Here is a 12716-nt window from a genome sequence, read left to right as displayed (position 1 = left end):
GAAATTAAAATGTGGCGTGACGGAACAACATCGTAGAACTGGATTTAAAAAAGCAAACAAAAAAATGGCCACAGTTTAGCCTATTTGATTTTTTCGCACCTTTTCATTTCAACACGTTTCCACAAATTGAAAAACAAACTTTTGCTCTTTGAAGTGAACGAATTGGTACAAATTTGAATTTTTGCCAGCCATTTCTTTCGATTCTGACACCTTAGGTCGTGCGACCTATGGAATGTTAACTTTCGCACAAACAACATTAGTTGAGTAAAAATTGCCGCTGAATTATCTATGTAAATGCCAGCCCCGATGCTATTCAACTACTTTCTTTGCGTAACGGGACAACGACAGGAGCAGATCTAAGAAAAAATCTCCCCTCCCATTTAATGACTTGCAGGCTTTTTAGGATTTTTTTAGATTGAAGTAAGAAAACGAACATTTTGTGACTCGTCGTGATCGTATCGTATCATTTACCTCGAGTCATCTTTGATTTGCCAACCATTTCTAGTGATTTGTATCCGGCAGCTCCTTATGAACGGATCCACCGTAAAATGATGGAACATAAACTCAGGATTCTCCACCCACGTCTAACCACAAATTTTAACAGCCAAATTAAAAAAAATCTGCGAGGAAAAACTAAACAACATTTCAACCAAGGAAAAAGTCATCCGCGTGCTTGAGCACTGAGTTGAAAAACATCATCAAGAAAATTTGTACTGTCAAGCTAACTGAATCACAGATTGCTTGTTATTTGTATTTGAACACGAATTTTCTTGCAATAAAAAAACAGAAGAAGAATACAAACGCAAACACTCAAAAAGAAAACTCTATCCAGCCGTCCCGTCCCAGCTCCTAACATTAGAAAATAGCTGTTTTAGAATAATCAAATACTAAGTAATAAATAGACAGGTACAGTAGTTGTTCGGTAACTGGGCGTTGTTTAACTGGGACGCCCGATAACTGGGCCGTAGCCCAGTTAAAATGCAGACAAACGTCAAAAAACTAAAACAAACCAAAATGACCGAGGGGTTAATGGATGCAAAAATCATATTCAATAAATAAAAAAAAACTTATCTCAAACTTTAGTTTAATTTCAGGTTACAATTAAAGAAATATGAATAGTAAGAATGGTAAATATATTTGAGTAACTTTTATTTTTATACTTCATCTGGAAAATATTATTCATCGTTGGTCCCTTTGTTATTTTTTGTTCAGTCCAGTTAACGAGCAACATTCGATGACTGGGCTACGTTCTCAGCCCAGTTACCGAACAATTACTGTATTAAGCTTTAGTTCATAAATTGAGTTTTTTAAGCTTTAAATTTTTGTACATTTATGATCTTACAACTATTAAAAATACATGTTTTTTTTAAATTTGTTTAATTGTTTTAGTTTGTCTAAATTTTGAAATTTTTAGATGTTTTCTCTTTTTAATTTTGTTTTGTGTTATTAATTCTATTTTATACAATAGAATTAATATTTAGCGAAATATTTCTCAATACAGTTTTGATTATGCGAAGTTCGATTATCCGAAGGTTTGTATGAGACTTCGGATAATCGAATTACGATTTTTTTTTAAATATTTTTTAGTTTAAACTCAATTTTGATGTTTCTCGACCCCATTTTAGTCAAATTTGAAGAGTTGATTGCCCTGTAAATTAAAAAAAAAAGATTTTTTAAATATTTCTAGGTAACTTTTACAAAACCACCAATGCGAGATTTCATCACCGCCATTTTGGCCACCATCTTGGATTCAAAAATTCTGAATCACTTTAGAGAGTAGCTTAGGGGTCATGCTTAAGCTCGACAATCAAAAATAAGACAATGAAAAAAAAAATTCGTGTTTCGATTATCCGAAGTGAAATCCGTCCGAGGCCTTCGTATTATCGAGTCTGGACTGTACTTAAAAAAATGTTCTAATTTTTTAAATACACATTAAGACTGACGAGTAGGAATATAACACAAAAAAAAATAATTTCCTTGAATTAAAACAATTTTTTTATTGAGATTTTTGTAATTTTATTACCACTTACTGTTTTGGGTTGCAATAACATATTCACTACGAAACTAGTTATGTTTAAACCACGTCGAAAATGATTATGCTTTTTTAATAGTCCCTTTCGCTTGCTTCTTGATTCGTGTGAATTTCTATCAATTCAGTTCGTTTGTCTTTTATTTTTTATCTTTTATATTTGTAAACGGCTGCTTTTATCTACTTGTTCGAAAACAAGAAAGCGAAAAAACTGCGAAATATTATCTATTACATTTTTTTTTTGCATAGCCTAGCCTAGCTCCAAAGATTTTACAGTTTTGTTCGAGATGGTTCTATAAGCGTAAACCCAAACGGCGTGCCACTTTTTTGCTGCTGTTTTTGCAGTTTTGTCAGTTTTGTATAATATTGTGTTCGGCTATAATACATTCCTTTTGTGGGTTTAGTATTTCGTTTGATTATTGTTTGATGTTTTTCTGCTTAGATTCGCACCAATTTTATTTTCCGTACGAATAATTTATTTAGCTTATTTTTTTACAGGTAGGTTCTACAACACATTAAAGGATATAAAAATATTGTTTAGGATAAATTACAGATAATAACAGAAGAAAGTAAAGAGTTGATGAAATCCCTGCTTAACTCTTCAGCTTGGACACGATAATGCCGGTGACTATCACGCCCAGCACGATGGCGATGATGAGCAGGATGAGGACCTTGCGGCGGTACCGGTTCTGGTACTCGGCGGCCTTGGCCAGCTCCGTCGCGCCCGACTCCACGTTCGACACGGTGTGCTCGATCGTGTTCTCGATGGTGTCTACGACGGGAAACGATTTAAGATATTCTTGTTGGTTAGGGATGTTGCGGGGACTACTCACCGATGACCTCGGCCTGCTGGTTGGTGATACTGCTGAGCTCCTTCATGATCTGGTTCACGTCCAGCACGTCGGCCTCGATCTGGCGAAAGCGTTGCTCCCGTTCGAGCAGCATGTCCTGCTCAAACTGGAGACTTTGGGCGGCGGCTTGCTGCTGGCGTTGGAGCAGCTGGTCCTGCTGGTTGCCCTCGCTGAACGAGTCCCGGTTGATGTCGTCCTGCTGGGAGGCACTCACCAAGAAGACTTGCTTCATCTTCGCCGCGATGACCTGCAAGAAATGGGTTCAGTAGCTGCTGGAGCAGAGTTGCTTGACCATTCGTTACCTGTTGACTCTTCGAGTACATCTGCACCACGTGGGTAAAGTCCGACGTGAGCTTCTCGACCTGCAACTTCTGCTGCTTGTCGCCCCTCCGGACGACCACCGTTAACCGTTGCAAGTCTTTGCTGGTGGTCGCGACCCTCTGATTCGTGCCAGCTTGCAGGTCATGCCTAAAATTGAACAAACCATCAAGACCTTCAACTCCAACCCACCCCAACCCCCCAACTTACACCTTATCCCGCAGCGTCTGGTTGTCCTTGGCGGTCCCAATGGTCCGATTGGCCTTCTCCAGAAACTGCCAGCTCTGCTTCACGAAGATCGTGTTCGCGGCGATCGATTCGCTCAGCGAGATGAACTCGGTCGGGCTAAACCCGCCAAAGTTGTTGCTGGAATCGGCCATGCCGACGCTGCTGCTACTCGTGGCACCGTAATCGCGTGGTCCACTCCCAGATCCGGTGCGGGACAGGCCCGTTCCCTCGCGTGACATGTGTTGGTTAGACGGGGGCTCCCCTTACAGTTTAGCGCTAGTGAAAGGGACGACCGTGAAATTGAGACTGAGAGTTGAGATTGAAGGAATTTTGTGACATAATTCTAATCGCGGAAGCTGCAAGAATTTCTAAGGCGTGATAGCTTTTTGACTTGGGATGAGCGTTTTTTAAGTACCCCGTCGTCTCAATGGGTGCTGATAAGACGCCGCCGAGACCAGTTGAATGAATGGGTTTACTCAACAGAAATGTAGTTAGTTGCATTGGAATGAAAGCGTGAGATTAAAATGAAAGTATTTTTAGAGATAAAGGGTGTGTTAGTCAGGAGATAAAAGACTGCGCTGTTTTGAGTAGTTGTCTGTCGTTTATGGCTGAGAAAAAAAATGGATTTCAAGTTTTGATTTTAACTCAAAATACAATCAAACAACAAATTACACATAAAATTTATTATTAGAAATTATCCCTGCAAATAATGCAGCTTTACATGCAATGATATGAAATCATAACTTCAATTTGAATGAAAAATCTTATATTCAGATGACTTTCTATTTTGTATTTACAAATTTTACAATACTTTTACAGAATCAAACCATTTACGATTTTATGTTTACGATTTTAAGGGCAAACAGTTTAAAAAAGTTTAACAGAAATCCACCAATAACAATAAAAAAATAAACTTGAATTTTAATAATATTCTTTCTGAAACTCTTGATCAATTCTAACGTGTATTTTTATGTTTATCTAATTATCCAAATATCTATTTTTTTTATCTTTTCCATTGTGTAAACAATCAAAACAGTGTTTTATTATATAAAAAGTGTGAAAAACGTTATAAAATGTATGAAATGACCAAAATGACCAAAATGACCGAAATGACCAAAATGACCAATATGAGCAAAATGACCAAAATGACCAATATGAGCAAAATGACCAACATCACCAAAATGACCAAAATGACCAAATTGTCAAAATGACCCATAAATGACCAAAATGACCAAAATTACCGAACTGACCAAAACAACCAAAATGACCGAATAACCCAAATGACAAAATTTTCAAAATGACCAAAAATTACCGAAATGACCGAAATGACCAAATTGTTAAAATGACCGAAATGACCAAAATGACCAAAATGACCGAAATTACCAAAATGACCAAAATTACCGAATTGACCAAAATTACCAAAATGAGCAAAATGACCGAAATGACCAAAATGAGCAAAATGCTCAAAATGACCAAAATGACCAATATGACCAAAATGACCAAAATGACCGAAATGGCCGAATTGACCGAAATGACCAAAATTACCGAACTGACCAAAACAACCAAAATGACCGAATGACCCAAATGACAAAATTGTCAAAATGACCAAAAATTACCGAAATGACCGAATTGACCGAAATGACCAAATTGTTGAAATGACCGAAATGACCAAAATGACCGAAATTACCAAAATGATCAAAATTACCGAATTGACCAAAATTACCAAAATGAGCAAAATGACCGAAATGACCAAAATGAGCAAAATGCTCAAAATGACCAAAATGACCAAAATGACCGAAATGGCCGAATTGACCGAAATGACCAAAATTACCGAACTGACCAAAACAACCAAAATGACCGAAATGACCCAAATGACCAAATTGTCAAAATGACCAAAAATTACCGAAATGACCGAAATGACCAAATTGTTAAAATGATCGAAATGACCAAAATTACCAGAAATTACCGAAATGACAGAATTGACCAAAATGACCGAAATTACCAAAATGACCAAAATTACCGAATTGACCGAAATTACAAAAATGAGCAAAATGACCAAAATGAGCAAAATCACCAAAATGACCAAAATAACCAAAATGACCCAAATGACCAAATTGTCAAAATGACCGAAATGACCAAATTGTCAAAATGACCGAAATGACCAAAATGAGCAAAATGCTCAAAATGACCAAAATGAGCAAAATGACCGAAATGGCCGAATTGACCGAAATGACCAAAATTACCGAACTGACCAAAACAACCAAAATGACCGAAATGACCCAAATGACCAAATTGTCAAAATGACCAAAAATTACCGAAATGACCGAAATGACCAAATTGTTAAAATGATCGAAATGACCAAAATTACCAGAAATTACCGAAATGACAGAATTGACCAAAATGACCGAAATTACCAAAATGACCAAAATTACCGAATTGACCGAAATTACAAAAATGAGCAAAATGACCAAAATGAGCAAAATCACCAAAATGACCAAAATAACCAAAATGACCCAAATGACCAAATTGTCAAAATGACCGAAATGACCAAATTGTCAAAATGACCGAAATGACTAAAATGAGCAAAATGGCCAAAATGACCAAAATGAGCAAAATGACCGAAATGGCCGAATTGACCGAAATGAGCAAAATGACCAAATTGTCAAAATGACCGAAATGACCAAAATGACCAAAATTACCGAACTGACCAAAACAATCAAAATGACCGAAATGACCCAAATGCCCAAATTGTCAAAATGACCAAAAATTACCGAAATGACCAAATTGTTAAAATGGCCGAAATGACCAAAATGACCAAATTGACCAAAATGACCGAAATTACCAAAATGACCAAAATTACCAAATTGACCAAAATGTCCAAAAATAACCGAAATGACCAAATTGTTAAAATGACCGAAATGATCAAATTGACCAAAATGACCGAAATTACCAAAATGACCAAAATAACCGAATTGACCGAAATGAGCAAAATTACCAAAATGAGCAAAATGACTAAAATGAGCAAAATTACCGAAATGACCAAAATGACCGAAATTACCCAAATGACCAAATTGTCAAAATGACCCTAAATTACCGAAATGACCGAATTGACCGAAATGACCAAATTGTTAAAATGACCGAAATGACCAAAATGACCAAATTGACCAAAATAACCGAAATTACCAAAATGACCAAAATTACCGAATTGACCAAAATTACCAAAATGAGCAAAATGACCGAAATGACTGAAATGACCAAAATGAGCAAAATGCTCAAAATGACCGAAATGACCAAAATTACCAAAATGACCAAAATGAGCAAAATGACCAAAATTACCGAACTGACCAAAACAACCAAAATGAACGAAATGACCCAAATGACCAAATTGTCAAAATGACCAAAAATTACCGAAATGACCGAAATGATCAAATTGTTAAAATGACCGAAATGACCAAAATTACCAGAAATTACCGAAATGACAGAATTGACCAAAATGACCGAAATTACCAAAATGACCAAAATTACCGAATTGACCGAAATGAGCAAAATTACCAAAATGAGCAAAATGACCAAAATGAGCAAAATCACCAAAATGACCAAAATAACCAAAATGACCAAAATGACCAAATTGTCAAAATGACCGAAATGACCAAATTGTTAAAACGACCGAAAGGACCAAAATGACCAAATTGATCAAAAATGACCAAAAATTACCGAAATGACCGAATTGACCAAAATGACCGAAATTACCAAAATGACCAAAATTACCGAATTGACCGAAATAAGCAAAATTACCAAAATGAGCAAAATGACCAAAATGAGCAAAATCACCAAAATGACCAAAATAACCAAATTGACCAAAATGTCCAAAAATAACCGAAATGACCAAATTGTTAAAATGACCAAAACGACCAAAATGTCCAAAATGACCAAAATGACCGAAATGACCAAAATGACCGAAATGACCAAAATGACCAAAATGACCAAAATGACCAAAATGACCAAATTGTCAAAATGACCGAAATGACCAAAATGAGCAAAATTACCGAAATGACCAAAATGACCGAAATTACCCAAATGACCAAATTGTCAAAATGACCCTAAATTACCGAAATGACCGAATTGACCGAAATGACCAAATTGTTAAAATGACCGAAATGACCAAAATGACCAAATTGACCAAAATAACCGAAATTACCAAAATGACCAAAATTACCGAATTGACCAAAATTACCAAAATGAGCAAAATGACCGAAATGACTGAAATGACCAAAATGAGCAAAATGCTCAAAATGACCGAAATGACCAAAATTACCAAAATGACCAAAATGAGCAAAATGACCAAAATTACCGAACTGACCAAAACAACCAAAATGAACGAAATGACCCAAATGACCAAATTGTCAAAATGACCAAAAATTACCGAAATGACCGAAATGATCAAATTGTTAAAATGACCGAAATGACCAAAATTACCAGAAATTACCGAAATGACAGAATTGACCAAAATGACCGAAATTACCAAAATGACCAAAATTACCGAATTGACCGAAATGAGCAAAATTACCAAAATGAGCAAAATGACCAAAATGAGCAAAATCACCAAAATGACCAAAATAACCAAAATGACCAAAATGACCAAATTGTCAAAATGACCGAAATGACCAAATTGTTAAAACGACCGAAAGGACCAAAATGACCAAATTGATCAAAAATGACCAAAAATTACCGAAATGACCGAATTGACCAAAATGACCGAAATTACCAAAATGACCAAAATTACCGAATTGACCGAAATAAGCAAAATTACCAAAATGAGCAAAATGACCAAAATGAGCAAAATCACCAAAATGACCAAAATAACCAAATTGACCAAAATGTCCAAAAATAACCGAAATGACCAAATTGTTAAAATGACCGAAATGATCAAATTGACCAAAATGACCGAAATTACCAAAATGACCAAAATAACCGAATTGACCGAAATGAGCAAAATTACCAAAATGAGCAAAATGACTAAAATGAGCAAAATTACCGAAATGACCAAAATGACCGAAATTACCCAAATGACCAAATTGTCAAAATGACCCTAAATTACCGAAATGACCGAATTGACCGAAATGACCAAATTGTTAAAATGACCGAAATGACCAAAATGACCAAATTGACCAAAATAACCGAAATTACCAAAATGACCAAAATTACCGAATTGACCAAAATTACCAAAATGAGCAAAATGACCGAAATGACTGAAATGACCAAAATGAGCAAAATGCTCAAAATGACCGAAATGACCAAAATTACCAAAATGACCAAAATGAGCAAAATGACCAAAATTACCGAACTGACCAAAACAACCAAAATGAACGAAATGACCCAAATGACCAAATTGTCAAAATGACCAAAAATTACCGAAATGACCGAAATGATCAAATTGTTAAAATGACCGAAATGACCAAAATTACCAGAAATTACCGAAATGACAGAATTGACCAAAATGACCGAAATTACCAAAATGACCAAAATTACCGAATTGACCGAAATGAGCAAAATTACCAAAATGAGCAAAATGACCAAAATGAGCAAAATCACCAAAATGACCAAAATAACCAAAATGACCAAAATGACCAAATTGTCAAAATGACCGAAATGACCAAATTGTTAAAACGACCGAAAGGACCAAAATGACCAAATTGATCAAAAATGACCAAAAATTACCGAAATGACCGAATTGACCAAAATGACCGAAATTACCAAAATGACCAAAATTACCGAATTGACCGAAATAAGCAAAATTACCAAAATGAGCAAAATGACCAAAATGAGCAAAATCACCAAAATGACCAAAATAACCAAATTGACCAAAATGTCCAAAAATAACCGAAATGACCAAATTGTTAAAATGACCGAAATGATCAAATTGACCAAAATGACCGAAATTACCAAAATGACCAAAATAACCGAATTGACCGAAATGAGCAAAATTACCAAAATGAGCAAAATGACTAAAATGAGCAAAATTACCGAAATGACCAAAATGACCGAAATTACCCAAATGACCAAATTGTCAAAATGACCCTAAATTACCGAAATGACCGAATTGACCGAAATGACCAAATTGTTAAAATGACCGAAATGACCAAAATGACCAAATTGACCAAAATAACCGAAATTACCAAAATGACCAAAATTACCGAATTGACCAAAATTACCAAAATGAGCAAAATGACCGAAATGACTGAAATGACCAAAATGAGCAAAATGCTCAAAATGACCGAAATGACCAAAATTACCAAAATGACCAAAATGAGCAAAATGAGCAAAATGACCGAAATGGCCGAATTGACCGAAATGAGCAAAATTACCGAACTGACCAAAACAACCAAAATGACCGAAATGACCCAAATGCCCAAATTGTCAAAATGACCAAAAATTACCGAAATGACCAAATTGTTAAAATGGCCGAAATGACCAAAATGACCAAATTGACCAAAAGACCAAAAATTACCGAAATGATCAAAATTACCGAATTGACCGAAATGAGCAAAATTACCAAAATGAGCAAAATGACCAAAATGACCAAAATGACCAAATTGTCAAAATGACCGAAATGACTAAAATGAGCAAAATTACCAAAATTAAAAAATGATCAAAATGACCAAAATGACCGAAATGAGAAAAATTGCCGAAATGACCAAAATGACTCAAATGACCAAAATTACCAAAATGACCGAAATGAGCAAAATGACCAAAATGACTAAAATGATCAAAATGACCGAATTGGCCAAAATGATCAAAATGACCAAAATTAAGCGTTTACTGACATCAACTTCAAAAATGTCGTTTTTTCTGATGACTTTATTTTTGGACTTATTTGTTGGGCTTTGAAAACTTAATATTTAAGAAATAATCGATCATGGGAACAATCTAAAAAATGGAAAAGCTGCATACACCGCAAAAAATCCGATGGTAAAATCGCATGCAAAAGCATGCACATCACCTTCGTCAAAATAATGTACTATGTACAATTTTTGTAAACACAAAAAAATTGCAACCAATGGGATTCGAACTCAGCAGTAAAGACTGGCGCCTTAGCCCGCTCGGCCATCAGAACGAAGAAGAACGAACAGGATAAACGCAGATATGAGCTTGACATTTCGGTCAAGTATTTCTCATCAATACCTTTTACTTTCTTTTATCTTTCAATATGAAAGATACAGATTTTCGAATATTTACCTTTCATTTATGCCAAATAAAGTGTTCCGAGAAAAACTCGTTTTAGTATTTGTCACCAAATCTCCGTCAAGGAAATTTCCCATTTTTTTAAGTGCAAGAGTGGAAAAGTGCTGAGTCATCGTCTAAAAATAGAAGCGTCTTATCTCGTCCAGCAAAATAAAGTCGATAAAGTAGTCGGTTTCGATGGAGAAAAAGTAGAAAACGTGGTCTAATAATAGCGACGCCACCCCCCTATAAGAGTGGCATAAATTTGCCTCTGTAACTGCACTTCCCAAACACAGATGGAAAAATTAATTGAAAAAATCAAAATAATTCTAGATTTCTTTTTCAAAACAACCAATGCGCCATGGGTTTCCTATTATTTAAGCTGTAATTCATGATCAAAGTGCTGATAGGCCGATAATAGAAATAGGCTGAGAAAGGGTTTAGTTCCCCTACCTAAAAAAGATAATAAAAGCATGTTTTCGATAGATGAAAATTGACTTAAATTGGGTCCTAAAATAAAGCGTAGATTGCTGATATTATGTTTTACAGCGATAAAGCTTTTTTTTCTGAGTACATTGAACCGTACAACCACAAAGAGTTTAAAATAGATTTTTTAATCAATTTTGAAAAATTAACCCGCGTTCCTTCTTGACAGAAAAGTTTCTACTTGACAGCTCGTTCCAGGGGACCATAGTTGATCCATCGAAAAAATGTTGTCTTGTCATTATTTTTTGCATTAAAATGAAAAAAGTGATCAGCAATAGAGTAATCTACGTGCGTATGTATTGCGTGTACGTACACAAAAAAAAAGTGAGGTTAAATTTTGTCAGCCAGCATAATCAAATGGTGCGCTAGTGTGTGTACGCGAAACGTCATAAAGCTCTATGGTCTTTAATCGTGCGATTTACCGTTGTACATAAAAATTTACGTATGGCTTTAGTACCCAATTGGAAAAAACACAATTTGTAAATAATAATAAAAAAAAAAAATTTGGGATGTATACAAATGGTAAAATTTTATTATTAGGTTTATCTTTTTCACTCTAGGTTATTAACTCAATTCAACTTAACTCTCAGAACATGAACATAATTGGAAGGCACGGCTTAAACATAAACGTCGCAACAGCAAAGCCATACAATGTCATATCTCAAGGATAAGTACGAAGTGCGTAAAAGTGTGTAACTTAATACGCCGCAAAGCTTTCCAAGTCTTCGGTTAAGTCAAAATTAATTTAAAATTAAAAATGCCGAAACCACCGACCTTCACATGCATTAAACTAAATTGCATAGCAAATGTAACGCTGATAAATATTGTTGTTTCCTGTGCAAATTTACATCGAACAACAATGACTCAGACTTCGACTAAGCCAAATATGTCATCGAGCGACTTAAAACCTCAAAAAACTCCACTTACCTGTTTCAAATCCGCACTTGTAAGGTATCACTGGATAGCCCGTCCCTTGATCTTCACGAAATGCACAAGAAATTACACTTTTGACGCCTAAATTAGCCGAAAAACGCGTCGATTGAGTCCGCCCCAAAGCAATCACTTTGTCTCTCGGGCTCTGGATTTTGTGTCAGAAATTCAAGTCAAAATACATCAGTCGTCACTGCTGCTATAGTGTTGGGGGGTAGCACGTGAAGCAAACAAGAGAGGTGGTGGCGAGAGAAAAACAGTCGACGTCGGCTGTCTCGCTCGGTTTTTGTGTTTACTTACACGGTTTGTTTTTGTTTTGCTTTCGAGGGCAGTGAGATCAGCTGGAGTAGATTTTTATTTTACAAACCAGTTTCGATATATTTTAAAAATTATTAAGCATTTTTTATTGTGCTAAGGTTACATTTCACAAACTTTTATAAAAAATTATTTAGGTTAAAGTCAACTACATAAACATTTCAGTTCAGTTTCAGTTAGGATATTTTCTTATTGAACAAGGGGAGGGTCACTATTTTTATGAAACATTTAATTTAATTGGTCGTAAAATACATTTTCCAGCAACTCTGCCAAACCAAATACATAAACGAATGAAACAGAAAGATAACAGTTGAAGAAGAAAGAGTGAAAGAAACAAA

At 35.3% G+C, this 12716-nt stretch overlaps 1 protein-coding gene across 2 annotated transcripts; it reads right to left on the bottom strand.

The window, feature by feature from the left end:
- Nucleotides 1–1991: 1991 nt before the first annotated feature.
- Nucleotides 1992–12239, bottom strand: LOC120415870 (syntaxin-12). 2 transcript variants are annotated; one of them, XM_039577507.2, is made up of 5 exons: nt 12061–12239; nt 3409–3732; nt 3183–3348; nt 2863–3127; nt 1992–2801 (listed from the first exon to the last, which is right to left on the bottom strand). In XM_039577507.2, exons 2-5 carry the CDS (start codon nt 3663–3665, stop codon nt 2623–2625), a joined length of 867 nt encoding a protein of 288 aa, XP_039433441.1. In that variant the 5' UTR covers nt 3666–3732; nt 12061–12239; the 3' UTR covers nt 1992–2622. The 2 variants fall into 2 exon arrangements, with proteins under 2 accessions (XP_039433441.1, XP_039433440.1); XM_039577506.2 differs by having other exon boundaries at nt 3409–3702; nt 12061–12237.
- Nucleotides 12240–12716: the final 477 nt, after the last annotated feature.

The sequence above is a fragment of the Culex pipiens genome, chromosome 2 (assembly GCF_016801865.2).
Source record: "Culex pipiens pallens isolate TS chromosome 2, TS_CPP_V2, whole genome shotgun sequence".
Classification (NCBI taxonomy): domain Eukaryota; kingdom Metazoa; phylum Arthropoda; class Insecta; order Diptera; family Culicidae; genus Culex; species Culex pipiens.
Note: the sequence above shows the minus strand (reverse complement) of the source record. Positions and strands in the feature narration are given on the sequence as shown.

Coding starts and splice junctions, on each gene's coding strand:
- LOC120415870 (XM_039577507.2), bottom strand. CDS start 3,665: ATGTCACGCGAGGGAACGGGCCTGTCCCGCACCGGATCTGGGAGTGGA. Junction 3,349..3,408: donor CAGACGCTGCGGGATAAGGT/GTAAGTTGGGGG, acceptor GTTCAATTTTAG/GCATGACCTGCAAGCTGGCA. Junction 2,802..2,862: donor CCAGCAGGCCGAGGTCATCG/GTGAGTAGTCCC, acceptor TTCCCGTCGTAG/ACACCATCGAGAACACGATC.